Source organism: Caloenas nicobarica, chromosome 13 (assembly GCF_036013445.1).
Source record: "Caloenas nicobarica isolate bCalNic1 chromosome 13, bCalNic1.hap1, whole genome shotgun sequence".
Classification (NCBI taxonomy): domain Eukaryota; kingdom Metazoa; phylum Chordata; class Aves; order Columbiformes; family Columbidae; genus Caloenas; species Caloenas nicobarica.
In genome coordinates this window covers 15,240,737-15,264,735 of record NC_088257.1, presented here as the reverse complement: position 1 = coordinate 15,264,735, position 23,999 = coordinate 15,240,737, and the positions used below count along the sequence as shown (strand labels likewise).

Here is a 23,999-nt window from a genome sequence, read left to right as displayed (position 1 = left end):
TAGCATTTTTCTTCTTCCATAACACTTTTTTAATGTAACGTCTCCCCAAAATTTTAGACCCTTCGACTTGGGGTTTTTTTTTGGTGCAAGAATCTTGAACACATGGTTAACTCAAGTTTTAATCTACAAGTGCACCCTGCCACTAATATCCCTGCTAAACCTTGTTTTCCCAAATCCCTGAGTGACTGCTCCTACCCTGCATGTATTGACAAGAAAGCACCATTAACCCTTATCCCTCCATTATTATTAAGGGGGTAAGACACAGTTTGAGTAAATATTCATTTATGCAAATGAAGTGAAGCCTGTGAATAATAAAAGTAGTCAGCAGGTCTTGGATGCCAGGAATCAGATGTTGTACGTATGCAGAGCAATGGAAAGAAAGAAGTGGTTTATTAAAAGCCAGTTACACACAAATGTTCCACTAAGGCATATTCACACTCCTATATGCCCATGTCTTTGGCAATCTGTGAACTTCCATGCCTGCCAGACACTGAATGTGTGGTCACCAGCCGGAGAAACAGAAAAAAATCACAGAGGAATAACAGAAAATGGGAGTAATGAAGTGAATCTTTGAGAAAAGGTGCACTTTTGTGCTTCTCTGTGATGCACTTTGATAAAGACAGAAAAGTATTTCCCTGTCTTTTCACCCTTCAAAGAAATTAGAAACTAACAGCTAGTTTTCCAATGCCAAAAATATACTCAAAAGTTACTATTAATCATTAAAAGGTCCTACTGTCTCCTTGCTTCTATTATCCCTTTAACCTGAATGATCAAGGAGAACACAAGTAATTGATTTCCTCCAATGAAATGTGTAATTGTCCAGTTGTACAACTTCTCCACTGTTCAGTTCCATAACCTTTATTAATCTCAGCTGTCCCATTGATCTGCTTCAAGAACACATTTCAGGATAGACTTTTTTCATGAATTTTCTTATTTGAAATGAGAAAAAAATTGATCTGAAGAAAAAATTCAGATTTGTAACCTGAGATGTTAGCTAAAATTTAGAACGCTGAGAATCATTTCAATTAAGACTATAGGTTGATGGGCCACATGTCACATGTATAATTTTTAGTCTTTCTTTTCTACAGCTGATTTTGTTTTGCTATTTTACAGGTCAACATAGCACTCATCAGCAGAAAGGACTTCTGTTCTGCAAACCTCTCCTCTGGAGTCAAACCTCAAAGGCAATAACTCGATTTGAACAGCACAGTCTCCTACAAGAGGGACTGAGCAGAAATAAATCCATTACCAAAATAAATAAAAAACAAAACTGAGAAAACAACAAGCAACCTAGACCTAGCTGGGTGATACTGCGCCAGCCACCCCGTGTGAGATTGCTTCTCTTCTTGCCTTGGGCCTCAGTCTCATTAAGCAATGGGCAATTGTGGTCCAGCTAAAGAGATATATATCTGCTACCTGGAACACGTCTATGGGAAGGCCATTCTTAGATCCTACTTTTCATCTGAATTTGCAGGGTTCCGCTTCTGGGAAATCAGAGACTGGCACGGCAGAAGAAACAGTACTAGATGGTGCTGGCTCTTGGGCTAAAGAGCTCCTGCAGTAGTTTTTTAATGCTGCCTTGCTCTGCTACTGTGCTTCAGGAATTTCAGTAAAGATGAAAGTCATGTCACAGCTTTTCGTTACTGTCTTCATGCTTCTACCACGTCAGAGGTCTTGCTATAGTTTGGAAACCTGTTCAGTCCTAGTGAAGCTTGTATATAAGCTGAAGAGTAATTTGCTTTCGGTGATCTGACACTGTAGTGTGCATTGCCAAGATGCTAGTGACACCAGAACTGACTTCGGACAAATGTGAGAATCTGTCATTTAACCTTAGGGAAGAAATGAATAGTTACGATGAAGACACTTGCAACCTAAAGCCACAAAGTTTAATCTACACCCTCTGCGGGAGTTGTTCTACAAACCAGGAAAATCATTCTGAGAGTGAGAAAAAATGACAGATTTTGGCATCGTGGTCAGATTTTGGCATTTCCAAGGCTGCCATGTCACTAAGATTGCAGGAGAAACATGTCAGCAAGAACATAAGCAAGTGTAGGTTATAACAAGCTGGCTTGTCACTGCTGTAAAAAATAGCTCTTCATTAACGTTTCGCTGTGGGTTTATAGGCTGTCCTAAGCAAGGAATAGAGAGAGAATCAAGCTGCTCTTCCACAGAATGCAGGTGCAGGCAGCCTAAAAAGAGGTCTGCTAGGCTTATTTATTATACTAGACCATGTTGCTGCTGGGTTGGACCCAAAACAGTCCGCTCTAATTTTATATCCAGGTTGCTTTCATTAATGTGCAAACAACTCCAGAGTTATCTGGAGTTCTTGTTATCTAGGACTGCTTATTTCCCCCATGTAAAGCGGATGGTGCCTGTTCCAGGAGAGAACTGACTGTTCAAAGTTTGTTGAAGGAGGGTGAAGAAAAGTTGGTTTATGTAACGGAACAATCAAGTTCCATCTCATTTCTGAGAACAGATAGGTTGCACAAGGACAACACATATCACATAATAGGATTGTCAAAAAGTGGACAGAGGTCTTCAGGAGTAGTTATGGCAACACTCAAGTGTTAAGCACAAGGGTATAGCTCCTAAGTGTAGTTTAAATAAGCACAACAGGCATTAACCCTAAGCATGGTTTTGTTGATGTGATTCTGCCCTTTAACAGTATTTTAACAAAGCCAGACGAAGTTCTCAACATGGGGCTCAGCTGATCAAGTTACTGCCAACGGATACTACAGACCTTCGAGTCCTATGGGCTGCGCGTATTTAAGAACATGAATTGAGCAGGAAAGATCAGCCAAACATCCTTCTAAAAGTTCTCTCTCTAACAGTTATCTTTGGATAGGTATTTTTTGAGCAACGTTAATATTCCCTGATGCATGAGGAAAGGTGGTTTGATAATAGCCTCTTCCACACGGACCGGGAGGGGAGATGGTGAGGGATAATGCCCACATGGTCTGGCATCAAAAGCCACCACTTTGTCCAGTGACTCTTAACACAAAGGAATCTCAGCTGCAGTCTGCATACACAGTCCTTTCACTCACCCTCACAGTATTCGCATGTACATACTCACGAGAGGCGTTCTTCTACAGCACGGCAAGAAACCAGTAAAGGATATCTGAGGAGTCAAACTCTTGGAGGCCGGTGCAGAACTTGGTTTAGTCACTCAGCTGCTTGGTTGAGAGGCCTTCCCCTGCTACCTCAAGTTCCAAACAGGATCTGAAGGCAGAGTTCTGGTTTGGTTCCTCTTGCTGTAGAGCAAATATTACCCTGTACCACTAGGACCTATCCTGGCAGTTCTCTACTGCAGACTTTTTTCAGTTCCTCCTCATAAAATAGACAAATTGGTATACTTCTCTTGAAAGTTATTTGAATTTCTGGACACACAAATATGCAGACTCAAAAGGGTTTTGAATATGTATCTGCAATGCTTCCCTGTCCTGGACCAGGTCACACCCAATGCCCTTACACGGCTCTTATTTTGCAAGGAGCTCAGAAATAAGGCATAAGAATGTTAGCTTCTTTGTGCCATCTACAGGCTTATTCAGAGCCCAGAGAAGCTGTCAGGAGTCACCCCATATCAATGTCAAAAGCTTCCAACTAATGTACCACAGAATTTTGAGGTGAGATGGTAGCTCAGCGAGGGGAGTCACTGCTCTGGATGGACAAAATTGCGTCAAGCCCGTTGGTGTACTGTTTGAGTAAGGACCAGAATGGTTTCATCCATAATGCTTGTAAGCTCTAATCTTGCATATAAACCAGATTCTTCTTACCACAGCTTGGTGTGCAAAAAAGATGAGCTTGACTGCCTACTCACAATGTAAGCAGTAAGGAAAATTAGGACTGCGTGTTGAACTGCAAGTTTAAGGCTACGCTAACAGAACACCTAGACAGTCTGAAGTGCCCTTACACCTCAAGTACTGCTAACTGCTCCATCAATGAATTTTAACAGGATTATCTGACAAGTTAAAACTCATGGAAGAACTTTCCCTGATTGAACACAAAATTAGACAAAATCATGGAATGAAAATCTACAAAGGATGCTATAAACAAAGAGACATATCTACTCTGGGAAGTCCTAACACAAGTTATCTCTAGAATCAAATGAATTTACTGGAGAAGCATCACAGACAGGTACAATTTTTACTCTTCCTCAACTATCTGCCATATGCCACCATACTGAACTGAAATCCTGGGTAAAATGGAATTTTGGTCTGAACCATTGCAGCTTTAGTTCCATAGCATAACCTCTATACAAACAAAGAAAGAAACATTCTGAAGAGACACTATTTATACTCCTATGTAAGATAAGTTTGGCCCTTGTTGAACTGTACAGAACTTTGTCAGACCTAAGAGAAACAAAGATTATTTATATCTGTAGATGTTCCTGTTTAGAAGGACAAAGAGAGTTTCAGTCCTGCAACTTTTGCTATAGAACACAGCTTAATAGAACTACGCCTGACAGCATACGCCCTTACAGAACTGCATAAGGATCACCTGTTCCGTACGTGTGAGCACCTACTTGCATGTGGAATTGGTCTGTCGTAACTAGTACGACCCTGTACTTGTTAGTGCAAGTCAGCCCAGTGTCCCTAAGCTTGGAGGAAGTCATTATGTATCATGAAACAGAGTAAATGTTTTTCAAGTCTTTAATACAACCATATTTACATTCTATAGTTGTCTCTCAAAAATCATCTGAGCCTACAGATTGGGCAGTTTTGATACGCTCTTCGGACAGAGTTGCACAAATTCCTAGTTCTATAAAAAATGAAATGCACACTAGCATAACAGAAATCAGTTGTTCTTTGCTTCGCTGACCGCTGGGAATTGCACTGAAGACAGATGTAGGTCAAACTTCTTACCAATGAACCTTACCAGTGAACCTTCTGGGTGCGGTTCCTCTAGGGAATAATAAATTCAGACTGCAATAACTCATACTCGGACTTCCTTTTAGCAGAGATTAAACTGCTACTGCTGAGACATTATGCATGATTTTGCCAGTGCATAAAGAAAATGGATTACTATTTATAACAGTCTAGTCTGAAACCACTACATGCATTCCGGGTCAGCTCCAAACTGGAGTAGAAATACAGGGAAGATCCAAAAGTAATGTAAACTACAACTGCCTGGTTCCAAATACCTAAAAAATATGAATAGGGTCACATTGTACTGGTGTTTTTCTCTTTTTGGTCTTTATCTTGGTGGCACATACGTAACGTTTAGTCTACAAATGCTAAGTTCTCTTCAATGGACAAATCAGATTAAGATACGAGCAGGTGAAGACATATTTTACTGACGATAGAAGCTGAATGCTACAACAATTGTATGCCAAAGCCCTGAATAATTTTAGATTCAGTCCAAAATCTACAATAAAGTTCTTGCCTACAATCGGCCTCCTAAAGCGAACTCATACCTATTTAGATATAAACAATCTTCATTTCTAATTGGCTTAAAATATACAAAATTACAACCCAAAGGAATTGCAAAGATTTGCATTTTAGAAAAACAGCCCAGTTAATTAAGAACTTAATTTCTGACAACCTTATTCAAAATGTTTGCTTTAGAATTTACATTATTATTATTTTAAACAAACCAGTAATGAAATATAACAAATTATTACTTCCCACATCAAGTGTTTGCCCATATTTCTAAAAAATTAGGAGACATTCAATATATGAATATTCTTATTTGTAGTTTAAAAATACTATTTTTTTGTTTGACAAAACTGTCCTTCATATTTTATGTTTAAACCTATTTGAATCAGTTGGGTGTACTTGTCCGCATGCCTATTAGTTTCAACTGGAGTTCATTTATGCATATGAAAATTGGTAATAACTTCTAGGACCACTCCATGGTTTATGCCATTTCACAGTTTTACTAGCTTAGCTATTTTTATGCTATATTCCTGGAAAGAAGCTGTCCCACTCCTAGCAAACTTATCCCCACGAAAATCATTCTGGAAGAGGAGATTGAATGAATCGAGGCACATTTTCTCTCATCTGTTCCTTTTGCCTCACAAACATGATGTTTGCACGGTTGGGGAGAAAGGTGTTTGACTAGACTGCCCGCTCTTCAGAGCTCACCAGCTTCCATCAGGCTGAAATTAGGAAGATCTAGACCATCTTTTAGGTTGATCTAAGACCTTGTGCTCTTCCAAGCTGAAGTCATCTTGTAGAAATTCACCCAGATAGAAGAATGAACGACTACGCTACTGACATTATATGCTTTATTAGTTACTTCCTGAAACTGTTTACTTTGACTACAGAACGCACAAATAATTTAAATGCTTTAATTATAGTGGTACTCTACGCTTACAGGCATCAGGTCAGCATTAAGATGAAATGTACAGTCCTCGATAGTAGTCATGCTCCCCACTCCTTAGTGCAGTTGCCCAAGCCCAAGCCTTACCAAGCTCCTTGTCTAGCTCTGTCAAACTGCACGTTAGTAAGAAAGAAAGAGATTCAGAGAAGAATTTCCAGAAGGACAAAAAACCCATCAGGTGTGTCAAATCTCTGACATTCAGAAACCATTTGGGGAAAGCAGCACACGCTGACTTAAGCACTAAAGTATGGATGCTTTAATTAATCCAGGGTGAATTTAATTGCTTTAGTTAAGTGGAAATTGGGTTAAAAATGATGCAGAGCATTCTGGGGTGTGTTAAAAACATGACATATGAGTTGGGTGAATCGATAAATTAAAAGCGCACAGATGTTTTAATTAAACCCAGGAAAGTTAACGAAGATCACTAGAGACTTTTAAGCCTATGATTAATTCAATTCATTTAAAATACCTGTAGAGATATGGGGATGCCTCCATTTTGAGAGTTATAGAAGTTCTCAATCGATAAGTACTTAAGCTGTTCTATTAAAAAAATGGCAGGTTTTTTATAGAAGTGACTGAACAATATTAATTGTACAATGAATATTTACATTCTTCTGAACACTCAGCAAGCTTTTGCTATGGTCAAAATTTATCAAAAACCTCAGTTTTTCTCATTGCCTTCCAAGTGACCTCATCTCCTCATCTGTCAAAAAGAAAACACTTCTTTTTTTCTTCCTCTACAGTTCTACAAAGCTTCTATTTCCATTAGATAGCTGTTTTGCTTACAACTGTTACAAAAATCTATGTAAGAAACATGAATATGTCTTCCCACACTATCCAGTAGGAATTTCCAGACCCACAGCAAATTTTTAAAATTATCTCTTTGGGGTTGGTCACTTGCTACAAGAAAATTTTGCTTAATGAATAGACCCTTATAATATTTTTAATAACAATAACAATGCATTCTGTAAGAATAGGGAAAATAAAAATTAAGCAAACAACGGATACATTGGAACTGATTTTGTGGTGGATTGGAAGGGCTGAAGCCTCATTACCGCTAGCGTGAAGATGAGCTTAGACAATCTAGAAAGCCATCAACACAGATCTAAGTCTTAGTTCTCTAAAGATATTTGAGTCCTGAGGGGGGCAGAAAAAGGCCGCTGTACTGTCGCACTGGAAAAGCCACAGCTGAACGTGAAAAAATATTTTCAAGTGGTATAAAACAAACTACAAATTGGAGACAGAGAGAAAAGAGGACATGAGTTCAGCTAGACACCCGACAAATCAGCGGGCTGCGCCAGGGTTCCAGTGGCTGGAGCACTTTCTGTTGTCAGCACATTCTGGATCCAGCACTTTGTCAGCCTGTTTGTTCCCCTTCCACGACTGCAGCAGCTCTGCAATTATCACTGCCTATGTTACGGGAAAGACTGCAGCTCTCCATGCAGTACACTAAGATGATTTGCAGCCCATCAGTTAGGGTCCTCCCTATCTACTGCATCCTTAAAGCGCGGCACAGTTCAATTCCTTTTTCATATGCATCAATGCATTCAAGGAAATGGAACTTACCCTGCACTGGTTCTGGCTTACCACAGAGCAATGCGACTGATCAGTTTGCCATATATTTTCTCCCTTTGAAAATGAAGGGAGGGGGGAATGAGGGGACGAGAGAAGAATTATTTTCAACTCTCTGTGTGGTATATGGGATTGGAGGAAAACGTAGATGGTGGATACAAATGTCCTGAAAACATGGACTTGCAATCTAAAACCCTTTTTCTGTGAGAACTAGTAACACAGAATCAGAGCTGTGGAATTCCCGCTTTAGATAAAAGCAGTGAAGTTGATACAATGGCAAGAACGTGCAGAGAAAGAAATTTTATTTTCTACCAACAGATGGAAATAAACAGATGTTGAAATCAACGGCTGTCATAGACAAGCATGTAGAGCTTCGTTGGTATGTCTTGATAACTTGATCACTAGAAAAACTGAAGAGAAAGGGAAAACTGAGCTGCTTCAGTGGTTTCAGTAGCTATCTCAATGGAAAGGGCCAGTGAGGAATCAAAGAGATGAGGCTTCAAGTTCACAAAAAGCAGCAGTAAGGACAAACACCAAATACCAGCATTATCCCTTCCGAACGTGTTGTGATGCATAACAGAGAAGCACTAACACCACGAAGTCATTTATGCATCTAGAAAAAGAAATGAAAAAGCGAAACATTTCTTCAAATACTTTGGTAAGATTTTACACCATTCCCAGTGAATGGTGTTAAAACCATTACTTCTCTGATAATGGTTTAGCCCTGGCTTAACAGCAGTGCCGCAGATGTAGGATTGCGCCCATAAACTGCAGTATTCAGGGTATTTAAAACCCAGACTGCTTTCGTCTCATTTTAGTTACTACTATTTGCCTTATTAAATTTAGCGGAAAAGATTTAAACCATAACACAATTAGTTGCAGAGTTCCACATCAGCTGTAGATATTTCACCATTTTTCTACATTTGAATTAGAATTTTTTTGTTTGTTTGAGAAAGCAAAGGGGGACGACAGCCAACTGAATTTATCTCATCCAAATAGGGTCTAAATATAGGAAAAGTTCTAAATTACACGTTCAGATCTAGATATAATGTAGATACAAAAAAAGTCATGCATGCTGAAATCGGAAGCTGTGATTCAGGGCTGCTTGTGTTATTCAGGGATGGCAAATGTCTAAGGATCTCTTAACAGCTGTATTTCTATAACATGATTTACAATACTACTTAATCATAGTTGCTTCAGTGACATTTACCATCATCACAAGGACTCCGAGATGATCCCAACACAACTGCAAAGACAAACTCTTAGAACTTAATGAAATAAACAAATAACAGTACAAGTCCATGGAGACAATACAATCTAAAAACCAAAATGTAGATTGCAACACAATTAAATAAGCTAAGCAATTAAACACAAAAACAAATTACAAAGCATACATCACAGTGAGCACAATTCAGCTCAGCAGAGCATAGTTAGAGCAGAGAGATTCTTAGCCAGCAATAAAAGTAATACAGGATTGGAAGAAAGATTTTTGGCTTGCCAGAAACTAAGCTGGACACTGGTTTGCATCCTGCATGTATTTGTATGCATCTCCACCTCCTTGCTGCACTGGGAACCCTTTGAAATATTCTATTTATTGGAGTTCCATTGAAACAGAAAATATTTGTGCAAATAGGTGCGCTGCTGCTGCACATGTATAAGAAGGGAAGAAAGATAAGAGTGAAGCAACTGATAATAGAGCGGGCTTTGAAAGCGGTCGTGAGAGATCAAATGAACGTACGCAGCTTTGAATAAGTATGAAGATATTACTATAATGCTGTTGAAAAAAAAACCATTCTTAAGATTTTACTGTGTTCACATACGCTTTCCATCTTGGACATAAGCAAAGCAAACTTCGCTATCATCCTAAGCCAATAAAGGCTGGTTCCAGCTGCAGGCCTCAGCTGCAGCACGGCCTGTGCCTCTGTCTTTGGCCTCTCAATTTCTACAGGTTGAGTAATTAGTGATCAGATAAAGATGCACTGCTGGTCACCGAAATCAAAGACTTGGAATTACTTACATGCCTTCTTCTTTTCACCTATCATATTTTGTCCAGCAGTGGTACTAGCAACTTTTCTCAGTTATTTCCTTCCTCCTTCATTGCTGAATTCCTCAGCATTCCCCATTTTTTTCTCAATCCTTTTAGCTTTGTCTTCAGCATTTTCTCCTACAGAAATTAGTCTGCCTTCCTAGCTGCACTGCTGTCCTGCAAGCTCTTTGGGAAAAGGAGTCAGACATAATTCCAAGTTCATATGCTGCAACATGAATTTAGAAACATATGAAAAGGCGATGCAATCCACAGCACAAATTTGTTTACTGGTGGTTTACTATAGAAAACAAATGCTAATTAAGTTGCTCTACTAGATGCAAGTATTTGGTATATTTAATGACATTAATAAATATCTTTAAAACTTTTACACAATTTTTGCTGCCCCGTAAAGACACAACTATAACAAACAGAAGGAAGGATCTACCTCTAAAAAACAGGAGCGTAGCCACTTGAAATTATTCAGGACAAGATCTTCCGTAGATAAATACTTTTTAACCCTGAATTCAATGCTGGAATGAGCAGAAGCCGTAAAAGCTTTAAGAATTACTAGAAGTCAATATTTTGCTTGTTGAAATCCATATTTTTAAAGTATGTTTTCTCAAATATTCACAATGCTAAAAGTAACTCCTGGGTCCTATTTCAACTTTGTACATATGCCCTTACAAAGAACACAAAGGATATGAAGCACCAATTTCCAGGCCGACTCAGGCCATGGAATAATCTGAGTACTCTTATGGCACCATCCTTTTACTAATAGCACATACTTTGCAAACGTCTGCTAATCCTCACATTTAATCTACATTGTACTATAGGGACAGGTACATGTTTTTAAAGAGTAATTCAATGTTAGGATGCTAAATGTTGTAAAGTGTTGTAACAGAAATCTAACAAAGTATTGTTAGATTGTTGTAATTCTACAACAACCTGTTCTAGAATTTGGGAGTCCAGACTTCTCCAGTCTCCTGTTTTTACCTCTAACCTTCACCAGAGTCTGTGCGGACGGGTGAGGAAAGCTGCAGACTAGAAACGATGGTTCCTGTTCTCCGCTCCTTGTCACACTACTGCCTGTGTGCCTGGAGCCCCTTTTGGAGCCACGACCACTAACAATCCAAAAGAATTCAGCCTGTGACACCTTCGGTTCTTGGCTCCTGTTTAAATTGCCAATTAGAAAGAGTTAGAGCGGTGGCTTTTGTGTTGGCTTTACTTGACTACTTGACACTGGATCAAAGCTACTATCTCGTTTCATGCAGACAAGCGAGCAGCTGATAGACAGCAATGACTTCCGATCACTGTCAAAAGAGGTTACACGTCCATTTATTTATTCTGTAATTATTTTGGGCAAAGTTAATGGCACAAACCCCCTTTCAGAGTGTATTGCAGTTCCATAAAACTAAGAAAACTGAGGGCAGACAGGCAAGCACTGCCCTGTACATAAAATTCATTGGAAGGCAAGGGAGGACATGATCAGTTTGCCAGAAATGAGAAACGTCTGCTAATAAAATCTGAGACTGGGAAAACGAGAAGAAAATTTATAGCAAAGGCATTTTAAGGTACTGAGTCAGAGAGGTGGGAACTGCTGGAGAGGAACATTGCCCAAGACAGCCTTGTCTGTTCAAGTATCAAAACGATGCTTCCACCCACTGAGAGAGAAGGTTTGAGTGACAAGCCAGGGCTGCGCTGCTGCTGCTGCTGCAGCACACGCAGACACACACAAACACACAAACCCCAAAACCAAACCCACCCAGAAAGAGATACTAAGAGTGAAGCTGAACATGCTGAATTTTGTCAGCTTCAAGAAAGGATGTGAGATATGTGTGGGTGACAAGTCATGAATGCACCATTTCCAAAGAAAAGCACACTTTTTTTTGGTTTTTTGAGTACAGTGTAAGTGATGAGACACGGTATGATTATGAACACATAAAATGTTTGCCAATAAAGTTGTTATTTCTCTAATTTCTCTTTTCTCTCTAACCCACTGCTTCTCAGCCCTCCCCTGCATTCTTGCTGTGTCACATTGGACAATGCCATTGTTCTACTTGTCATTCAGGTTCAGAATCTGGATATTAGCTTTGACTCATCCGTTTCCTCACCTCACATTCAGGCTCCGACAAAGTCGTACAGATTTGTTCTGCATTGCATCTCTTTGTCAGAATTCTTGCCCTAGATTTCAGCAAATAAAAGCCACATTAAATCAACACCTTTTTCTCCAGTGTTGATAAATTCAGGCTTCCTCAGTCATGCCTGTGTGCAAAGGGCTGCAAAAATCACATTGTTAGTCTGTTAATCTAACCTTCAGCTATGTGGCTCTCCTTTCCCAGCCCTGTTTCAGGTCCTTTCCTCTTATCGCATGGAACATGAACTTCATGCTCCAACTTCATTTTCAGACCCACTTCACCCCAGACTGCTCACTGCTAGAATTCTAACTTCAACCTCTCTGTTACAATGCGTTTGAAAGTCAAATTTAAAAAGCTTTCTTGAGCTCTTTCCTGTGCTCTATCTCCTTTAGAAGCCTCATTTGCCCTCCATTACCCACATGATACTACCTATCTGCTGCATTATCCCTCCTTCAAACTGCCTTTTACCCCAGTGTTCCCCTAAACTGACAAGAGACGCACTACTAGTGTGCTTATAACACTATCACTTTTTTTTTTCTGTATATCTCCACATCTGTCACTTGGTTCCCATTCATTCCCTTTCAACTTGTATTGACACAGTAAATTCCTGGAGGTAGGTGCTGTTTTCATTTATTCATTTCGCTTGTAAAGCACTAACCACTAGATTAGCTTTAACGAGTACTATCGCTCATGACAATCTCTTTATAGTGCCATAAAAATGGTGTATTTTGCAATACTGTTGTTCCTCTCCTGCTCTTTGCCATGCCAATCTGCTTTGAGTACCATCATGTTTAATCCAAGCCACTCCACTTGTCTGATCTATGACCTGTTATTGCAGAACATGCACAGGACAGGCGAGGGAGAAAGGCGATTCAGCACCACCTCCCACCCTTCCCTTCAAAGCCCAGTGAGCTTCTGTTTTTCTGTTCCTAAAATTTCTAGCCAAGTTATGAAGGGAAATATTGTTTTCCTTACTCACAAAGGGAGGAAATACTAACTCCTATACATTACCAGCGTACGTTGGACACGATCCATTCATGTGGGCCACGTGCTCTACAGCAATGAACTGAGTACTGAATTATTCAGCAAGATGCACTCCAAAATTCATGTTTTCCCCACTGCAATCACTCCCAGAGCCTCTTACACCACTGGGAGCATTCTTGACATGGGACTACGAGAGTAGTTTCAAGCAGAGTATTCAATGGACAAAAAACCCATTACTTTATGCACTATTGCCTCTGAATAACCTCAGAGCAAGAAGAGTCTCAAACAAGTGAAATTTGAGTAACGACTGAGAAAAAGCAAGAGTTGCTACTTCTAGCAATTATACCTTACTTAATATCTGTCAGCTTTTTACATTTTTATACAGAGATTAACAATACACACATAACAAAGAAAATGGTAGTGGTAGGAACTCTTATTGTGGTGTGGGCAATCATCAGAAACAGCAAATCCATTAGAATAAAAAGAGATAGACTACACTTTACAGCTTAGTAACTATTTCAAACTAAATAGATGTTGCAAAAGAAATAAAAAGAAATTTTAAAAAAACCTACCCTTCTTTTTATACTTATTAAAGTGGCGCCGTCCTTTGCCAGTAAGCCAAAAACAAACAGAATGAAAATAAAATAATGAAAAACCCACACAAGGAGAACAGGAAAAGAAACTGCGAATAACATAAATCTGAATCATTAGAGTTCTTAAAATCAGATTTAAAAGTTAACTGATCAAACATGGTACAAATTTCTGGTTTAAAAAAATCCCAAAGCCTTCAATGCATTTAGATTAAAATATTAAACACGTTTCTTATTACATTGCATAATCAACCAGAAAGCATTGCTAAATGGCAACTTCATGGTAGCTGACATGAGCTTCTTGACTCAATTTTTTTCCTTCTTTTACAAACTGGACACCATCTCTTAACAGATGACGCTCACCATCTCTTAACAGATGACGCTCACCATGTCAATGTAGAAATCCCACGTGATGGTACATTGTTTCACCTTTTCAAATTAGCCAAATATGCTTCTGATACAAATCTTAGTATTGCAAAATTCAAAATGAAAGGAGGCTCTGATCACATTTGCAAAACAGTATATGACAGTGTCTTTGGAAGTATTTTTGTTAAAGGAGTGGAAGAGTTGCATGCCCTTCAAATATATGATGAGATGAAACAAAATTACAGCCAACTCTGAGTCACTTCTAAGAACCCAACTCATTGGAACACGGAACTGTGCAAACAGCGAAAAGCAGGACAGGATGAAGGATCCCTGCTTGGAGACTTACCCCAGAACTTGGCAGTTGAAAGAGCAAACTATTATAAGACACAGACAATGGGAACACTAAGTAAGAAGGACACCTTGATACACTGGGGTGGTTATGTCATAGAGGTTACAGAAAAACAGAGATGAATATAAAAAAGCGACAACATAACAAAATAACGTAATCATAGCTGCGTGTCTGATTCTTTAATTGATCCTTGGCCACAGCAACACTTCTTATTAATAACTCCTACAGCTAATTGTGGACAGAAGGTTACTCTCAGTGCAGTTCAATTTACAGCAAGTCTTCCACTGACTTTAACTATACACATTTTCTTCAGCAGGATACATCTCCAACCACTGCATTATCTTTTGATTATCAGGCTTTCTTTTTCTTTATAAGCCATATTTTACCCACGTGAGATTAAAATGTATTGTTACCTTTTTTGTGTGTTAGATGGAATTCTTGACTAGGTTAAACTCCAAGTGATTTCAAAGGGAATCTTCCCTGAGCAAGGATGGAGTAAATCTGTTGATAATGCCTACCTGAGAATAAGTCATTTGCACAGATAAGGATGAGAAATGAAACCTCCCAGTATTTGGCAAGAGTGCTTGAGAGGGTGAAATTTCCTCCACTTCCATCAGGGTAGGAAAGTGTATTTCAGCCTGTGTGTTGGGCCAAAAGTTCATCTCTTTCTAATAATTTTCATGTCGTTTTCCTGAAGCTAATGGATCTGAAGTCAAATCTGTGCTGTCTCTCACAGATTTCCTTCATTTTTATCTTTTAGAACTACATGGATGGGGCAAAGTAACACAGGGAGTACCTGCACACCGTCTGCAAAGAGTTTGCAGGTGACTCCTCTCAGGATTCGTTGTCTCTGATGCCCTCAAGATCAGCCCTGTAACAGGGGATTCACTGGCATAAAGGATCATGCTTTGTATCTATCTAACTTGGGATTCACCCAGTGTGAAGCGTTTAGTGCTGTGCTGGTGCATGAATCAAGTTCTAAAAGCCATTTGAGGAGCTTGTTCACGTTTTCTCTACATTTCTCTATTTGAATCTTGCCTCAAACTATTCTACAGTGAGACATTGAGCCGTGTGTTGCTAGGGAAATAATATTTTTTTAAAAAAATCAGACGGAAAGAAAATCATTATCCTTCTATACTTGTGACAGCTTAAGTATAAATTTAACATTACAGTAAATGTACATTAAACATGTCTCCATACATATAATATGCCGGAAAATGTTTAATTCTCTATCGCATTTTACTGTGTTTTACCACGCGTACAAATGCAATTTTGAAACCTGTCTTCTGAAGCTGCTCTCACATATAATGGGCATACAAATCTGCGGCCGTAGGAGCGGGCATGGCAGTGCCTGTGCAGCAGGTGAGGACAGAGCCCTCCGGCCCTGGTCCCTGCTGGGGACGTCTCCTCCTATAAAGACGCGCGGCTCTGTGCTTGCACAGAAATACGAGAATTCTGTCAACACGCCCGTTTTGTCATTTTAGGTAGTTTTTCAAGCTTCTTTGTTCTTTAGAAATACCGTGATGTCTGACAAGAAAACAGTAAAAGGGTTGAAAGAAACTTCCAAGAAACCACTTTGGCTTTTGAGGGGAAAGAGACAACACAGCAAGGACAAGCGGGAAGCAGAGGGATGTACTGAGGGAGGAAAAGCCTGACAGGTACAGTTTGACAAGTACCCTACAAAAAAGCTATTTATCTGACACAGCCTGAACAAAGTCTTTTCTAGTATTAACACAGAATTCAGCGTTACACAGAGGTTCAGTACACGATGCAGGGTTGCTCCACAACTCCAAATGCAGATGAGTTGATTTACGGGCCGTGTGTGTGAGGAGTGGCAGTGGAGCACAGTCACTGCGTGCACACTTGCACAGAAACGCATACACCTGTCAACGTCTATTTAGAGCACACATTATCACACCATTTACTTTGTAATATACAGATATCTCCTCTACATATTTACCAAGTGTCTTAACTTCTCACGTAATCAAACAACATGCATGCTGTATTTGAAGTATTGTTTAAAATGAGTAGGGCTAGCAGTGAATTAACATTACTAGCTTTTTCCAAGGCCCTTAGGATTTTTTTTTTTTTTTCTTACTATGGCACCTTCAAGAGCCAAATATGGAGTCACAAAATGGAAATTACTCGCTCCAGTGCAACTACAATGGCTATTCATGGAGTATTTCACAGACATGCATGAGTATCCTGGATGCCACCCTGCTACAGCCATGGAAGAGGAGGGACACAACAAACTGTCCTTGGGACTGGATCAGGAGTCTGGGAAGAAATAAGCACATTACTAAGGCCCTTCAAGGCATTTCAAAGCACCAGGCTTTCCCCTTTTGAACACTAACAACCTGTGGAAAACAACTGCAAACATATGATCTTGCTAACGTGCCTAAATCTAAGGAGGAAACAAACTGTAAAATGTTATGACTGTGCTCAGGAACAGCAGGGAACACAACCAAGTCATTGAATTTAGACAACATATGTGCTACTAGCTGTATAAACTAAACAAGTCCTCCTTTATGAATCTTTTCCCTATGACGGCTATCCCAAACTCTCAGAAAAACTTAGTAAACGCATACTGCCAATCCACAAATGTCTTTTAGATTTCTGTTTAATACTTGATAATCATGCATCTCCCATTTTATTGGTAAAAATTTACAATTGACATTTCAGAAAATGTTTCTTTCAAGACTTTATCAAGTCCTACTTATTTTCCTAAAAAAGGCAAACGTCCTTTGGTCAAAGAGCAATTGTATATGCAAGAAAGATGCTACGTACTAGAAGTAAGGCTCAGCCAAGCCAGAATATTACACACTATCAATAAAGATAGATAATCAGTCTTCTGTTGCAGACTAGTTAGTGGTTCTCAGAAAACACTGATGATAATCCATCGACTTTTACAGAAAACAAATCTTTTCTGCTCTTTCCGCCTACTACCTTTGACACAAAAAAAGTTGTAGCTATGCAAGCTCATCAGCAACGAAGCAATACTTCCACTTGATCATATTTAACTAAGAGATCTAAGGAAAAAAACGCATATTGATCTATTTGAGTCTAGCTTGGACCCATGCTAACTAGCAGGCACTGTAGATCCATACATCACAAACACACTCTGCGGTTATTTGTAAACATAGGGAAAATGATACCTTTAGCACAGTCTGCTCCGTGAAATCCTGGAAAACAGTGGCAGACACCTGATACACACTCGCCATTCCCATGACAGTTCCGTGGGCAGTCTTGCACCGAATCTGAAATACAAGCATCACAGGCACATTAGTTGATTCCTAGTTAGGCTACAAATTCTTTGCTTGATTTTTCTTCAGTTTATTTTGCCTTCAATACTTAGAAGAACAACCCCTGATAATGTTAACACCACAAAGTTCAGGTGAAGCAGAAAGGTGCCAAGTTTTATGGCAGCATGAGTAAGCATAGAGATCTAGTGATATACTGGGGTCCCTTATGAAGTCTCTGAGCACTATTAGAACTCGAAGTCTGCTGATAGCACTCAAAGTTCGCTGGTCCAACCGGCAGACAAGGCTGCCTCTTCAGACCTTGACAGCTCTGTTTGAACTCATATTATGCAGCAAACATAACGCTTCATCAGGAAAATCGTCCATCTCCCTTGTGCAATGTGACTTGGACCTGGCACAACCACCCTTCCACGTGAGGCTGATTATCCCAAGGAGCATCTCTTTTTCTCCCTCTACAGACATTTAAAGCCTCCTTAATTAAGCTGACAGAAATGTCTGCTAAACATGACAAAAAGGAGGTCTTTCACTCCAGCAAATATTATTTATACTGAAAAAAATTAATAACAAAGGTGTAAGCAGCTACACAAGAGGATGAAGAAGAGGCCTGTAAAAACAGAGGACAAGGTTTAACACTAGCGTTTGACTCACTGCAGTGTTGATGACTCCAATAATCTGACAAGGGTAAGCACAGCAGCCTGATTATAACATTTCAGCTGTACCAAAAATACTGATTTTTCCACAAATTCTGTTATTATTTGGATAATATATACACCACTTGACATAGTAACAGTCTAGAAATCAAATTCCAATTTTGCAATTAATTCTTAAAATCACCTTCATTTGTAAGCTGTTACATTTCAGTGGAACGTGTTTGCGACACTGCATTATTGGGACAAAAAAATCTAACTGGAACTTTGTTACTCTTCACTATTATTCCCTGTTGTTGTGGAACCTGTGGCCCCAAACTAAATGGCTCTGTCGGTTGCAGACAACAAAGAAACAGCAGCTGTAGAACACAGAAAATGAATTTTTGATTTGGAACTAGCAGAACCATACAGTGTATTGTTCTGTCAAATTAAACTGAAAAGAAGAAAAAGATTCAAGCACAACTTTAATTTCACAGTTGCAGGACACTAAATAAAAAAAACCTCTAAAGCAAATTTTCACAGATGTCATTAGCTTGGCCTCTTGAAATTATTCATGTAAACAATGAAAAGAAAAATTGAAACATAATGCTCAAAGATATCAATTTGCCTCATGAAGAAGCTTGTCTATAGATTTATTCATTACCTTGCTTCATGGCACACAAAAGCATCATCTATGTATTCAAAATCATGGTAAATTTAGTATTGTCTGGGAGTTAACATAATTTATGTTATTCTTTCTCCTCTTCCACATCACAGGAAGTTTCAGCTGTCTCAGATCCTTTGATTATGAAATGCCTGATACTAGTTGTGTGTAGAAGAACCTCTGAACTGGATAAGACACTGTACTTTTCTCTACATTTCAGTCCAATTACTGTTATTGCATTACCAAGTAGTCTACCTGACTATTAGACCTTTGATGCTCTTGAAAGCTGTACCTAGACCAGGCAGTTCTTTTAAGGACAACCTGTCACAGCTGAAGGTGTTCTAAGTACAAGAGGGGCATAACGCGATATAAGCACAAATGTTCTTGGTTTTGGAGAAGCAGAAAAAGCCTTCTACGGGCAAATATGCAAATACGTATATATATCAAAATGCACAGCACCTAGTAGCTCTTACAAAACCACGTATGGAAGAAAAATCATTTTTTCCATCTTAATTGTGGCTTACAGAAACAATGATATTCACACTTAATGGCACAGTAATGGCTATCCTCCTACACCCTTTGGGATGTAAGCCAACAAACTGAATTTTATACTAATGTGAAAGGAAAAAAATAAGCTTCATACCATTAATCGGGCAAGACCGGAAAAGATCTCCAACTGTTTTTCACCAAGCCTAAAAACCCACTTGGACTTTTAGCAGTTTCTCTTTCCCTGAACTAAAAGGAACTACAGATTTTTACAATCTAGTGCCATTTAACACTTCACCAGCCAGGACAGAATACCACACAGACTATCTCAGAATTTTTTATGCCACCGTGACAAGATATTCAGCAAAGTTCATTAAATCCTTCAAAGTTCAACAGATCTTCTAATAAAATTGGGCAACTTAGACTCAGTTTGATTTTCAACTAAATGTAAGCCTGTTCTAAAAAAACCAGCAAGCCTCTCAGATCATAGGCTAGATGTTTGTCTGCTCTTCATTCCACCACGTGGAGCAGACGACCCACTGTTAGGTGAGCAGCAAACTTTAAGGCAGCATATGGCTAATTAACCGACTCAATCCCTAGGGTAACTGCAAACAACAATCTCATTCGCAGGTGTCAGCTTCTTGTGCTGTCTTTCTGCTAAGGTGAAACTGCTGTCCTGTTGGATACTATTCCACCTGGGTGTGAAGAAGCTCATCCAGAGAAGCAAATAAGTATAAAAATGACAGAGATAAGGGAGGGGAATATCAACTGGGGAATGCTTCAACCCAGTCTGAACTTATCTGAGTCTTGTTTTCCAGAACTACACTCAAGTTCTATGTGAATTCTAAAATCTTTAAAGAGAAATCAGCAAATTAAAATCAGCACCCCATTACAGACTTCATGACAGAGTAGCATTGAGAAAAAAAAAATGCACAGCGTAAGGATAAACAGGCCAAATACTGAAGACTGCAATGAAGTCTTACAACTTTAAGTAAGGGAAGGTACAGAGAGGAAAAATGCTCAACTTGGAGATACCTACCCAAAATAACTGTGCTGAAAGAGACCACTTCTTTGTCCTTGCCATCGTTGTAAAATGCCAGGTGCCACAAACCCACATCCAAGTACTGAACAAACACGGCCTCATTCTGAACAAGGGTCTGAATGCTCCGACGTTCCCGTGGGGACTCCACCACACTCCATTTCTCTTTCCCATCCAAGCGTTCCATGAAATCGTACTGCAGGGTGAAAAAACAGGGAAAAAAAGGGGAAAAAAAAAAAAACCACAACAACAAAAAAACCCCAAAACAAACACAAACAATCAACCCCCCGAACAAACAGACCTGAATACAGAATGATATTTCAGCTCAAAATCTGACACTATATTTTCTCTTCTACCTTGTCATAAAATGGTATTTCTGGAAAACATGTCAATGTTACACTAATATTTACCAGTCAACGATGGAACAAACAGAGATTCTGTGACTCTTATCCTTTCTTAAACAGTAACACAGAATTATTCATCTTTCTTCTGCATAGCTGATCAAAAAATACAAAAATGGTATTTCTTGACAGGCTGGGTTTTGAGAAAGAAGTTGAAACCAATTATTTGACCCATCAAATTTTAGGTTCCTACCCAGCCTTCAAAGCTGGAAACCTTCAAGCCATGAGAGACACAGCCTTTTCCAAGCAATTGCCTAGAATAGATTCTTGCTGCAAGAGGAACAGAAGTCTCAGATCTAGCTCCACACACATAACTGAATGGAAGCCCCCGGAACGTGAAAACAAACAGGAAATGTGTTTGTCTAATATTACATAATTCAGCACCCGATAAAAATGCACTGCACAAGTTTTACATCGTGGAGTAAGAGTTGCTTACCTGAGTTTGCATGTGGAACAATCAGGGGCAAGTAGATTACAAAACCCAGAGGGAGCATGGAAAGGAATAACACAAATCAAGTGGCTGAAGGAATTGAACTTATATTAAGGAAAACCGAGAATTTCTGTTTGGATGGCTTCCAAGTAAGGTAGAACATTACATTAATCTTTGGAAAGGGATCAAACAGAGCAAGTGATTATTTAGAGTACAAGAGGGATGGCACCATTAATGGCACGAAACTAAAAAAAGAAAGAAATTGAAGATGAATGTCAGATAAGCTTCCCATCTATTAAGCTCTAGTAATAGCCTCCCAATGGAGATGCCACGGCATCACACAATTAAACAGGACTGGAAGAAATATTGTTTAATCTACAGCAGGGAATAACTCTGCATAACAAAGCAGCTGGACTAGCTGTCCTAATAGGCTTTTTTTCCTGTCTTTAATGTCTGTGATTCTGGAGCTCTCAAGCTGATGTTATGCTCAACTTCCAGCTCTCATAGTCCCTATCTAAGGGAAGCCCTTAAGAAACAACCAAAACGATATATCTAATCTTTTGACAATTGTATAACAAGTCCCCTATGAAAACACATCTTGTTTTAGACACATTTATCTATGTAGGAGTAGATAGATATAGATAGACATGTCTAAAGAAAGATGTATGTGTTCAATAAAATACAGTAATAGTATGTGCTTGCTTGCCAGTAGTTGCATTGCATTTACCTCTGTTATCTCCAGCACATATAGCCTGTGCTTGCGACAGCTCTGAGAAAACATACACCTTCACTTGCTTTCAGTTTAAATAGAAAACCGAAATCTTGCATCCTAAACAGACCAAACGTCCCAAGAGGGTTGTCTTGTACACCAAATTTTACTCATTAGCTGTGAGTTCTAGCAAATAATACACAATATGCAATAAAATAATGAATATTCTCCCTTCTAGTAGAAGAGACGGACAGATGGACTGATTTGACACTTTAGCACCATGTTAGGTATCTATCTAAAACTGAGGTATAAAAGCTGACATTTCTACTTGAAATTTTCTAACCATTCCATATGAGCTATATAGAGTCCTTGATACACTCGGCCTTACGACAAAGGGAAAAATACAGAGGTACTATTACTTTCCTGTGAAACGTGGAACTATGACACCAATATGCAGCCACAAAGGAAATTTGTCACAGTGTTGTCACAGCAAGTGCATTATCCACTCTCTCCTATGCCTTTAATCATGGAAAAGAGCAGAAGTGGAACAAAAAGTTTCAGCAAACTGTTAGTATCAGCTTGCCATCCACTTGAGCCTTTTTCACACAGGATTTTTGCAGAAAGTAAATCAGGTAAATTAGTGCGTTTTAGCCAACACACACCAGAGATTTAGAGATTTCTGGCACGCCAGTAACTTTCACAGTATCAGAGGTGCCAAACACACGTATATCTTTCTCTTAAATCAATGACATTTGGAAATATTGCTAAAACCTATCGTCCAACAGTCAGAGGTTAAGGACAGACTCATCACCTCCTTGGGAAATGTTATTAGTCTGGCAACATCTTGGGAAAAAGAAACCTTGCTCTTCAGAACAATCGTTCACAAAGGGTCAGCTGAGGAAGCGGCAATAAAAGCTGACATTTCTCACTGGCAACACGCTGTTCGTCTCTGCTTGTGCTGGCAGGCGCCTCTGCCTCCCCTCTGTGTGATGCTGATTCTACCTCGTATCGCGGAGAAGGCTCAGCAGTTGGTGAGATCGAAGGGGAAGAGTGTTCAGGCTGAAACTGCCTGAAGTAGTTTTAGCTGCAGAATCTCTTTTCAGGATGATGGGGTGTGACCTAGTGAGAGCAGGTCCCTTGGCATGACTCCCCATAAGGCTACAGTTTTAACTTTGGGAAAGCTAAGATTGTTATCTCCGCTCTCTAATCAGTCTAGGAGGAACGACCTCATGCTCAGCCAAAAGCAAAATACCTAAACCCAAATAACTTTATGAATGGTGAAACACCAGTGCAAACTGATACAGAGCATAACAACACATTTTTATTCCACTTTAGATTCCTCAGGACTGAGAAAAAAAGAAGGAAGATAATGTAGCTGCTGGTGGTTCCATGGGTGTACAAATCTTAATGTGTCAGCACATACTAGGTGCCCCAAAATCTAAAACCCCTGAGTGAAAGGTCACCGAGATGGTACTGTCAATTCATAATCGGATAAGATTTCTTCACATTGTTAACCTGAATCATCATTTCGCTTCTTGTGGCCCTGTTCATTTTCAGATTTACCAAATTTGCATGATTAATTTTATGTAATGTTGTGTTGAGGTATCGCTCATGCTTTAAAGCTATTTATTGACAAATATGCATAGATTAGAAGAAGAATGAAAGGACTTTCGTGATCATGAAAAAAGCAACTGTGGAATTTCTAATGTAACACACACAACTGCTAAGGAAGAGACAGCTACATCACATGAATTAGGGGCTGGATCTGTCAAACCAAAATGAATCTCTGAAGTAATTTGGAAATTACATTGACTTTTTTTCTTTTTACAATCCTTTATATTTCATAGCTTCATACCAAAAGTCACAGAAAAAGGGCCAAAACTGCTCAGAAACAAAATGCATCAAAAATCCCATGACTACATCTTCAGAGTTCAGTTTTGCAGTGGGGAGTACTTACTGTGATTAAAGCTCTATATAAGCAAGTGACTTGCCAACACACCTCTCTAAAATTCCAAATTCACGTTCCCAGTGAGTTTATTTT

The 23,999-nt window shown here is 39.2% G+C and overlaps 1 protein-coding gene across 6 annotated transcripts in view; it reads right to left on the bottom strand.

Moving 5' to 3' along the window:
* TENM2 (teneurin transmembrane protein 2) overlaps positions 1-23,999 on the bottom strand; it is a 501,281-nt gene that overhangs the window by 82,075 nt on the left and 395,207 nt on the right. For 5 of the 6 annotated variants that reach the window (XM_065644313.1, XM_065644314.1, XM_065644315.1 and 2 more), the window contains 2 exons: positions 20,419-20,614; positions 17,499-17,600 (listed from right to left, as the gene is read on the bottom strand). In XM_065644313.1, coding sequence (XP_065500385.1) covers positions 17,499-17,600; positions 20,419-20,614 — 298 coding nt within the window. Of the gene's footprint in view, positions 1-13,610; positions 13,644-17,498; positions 17,601-20,418; positions 20,615-23,999 lie in introns of all 6 variants that reach the window. The other variant, XM_065644312.1, reaches the window with a different exon arrangement.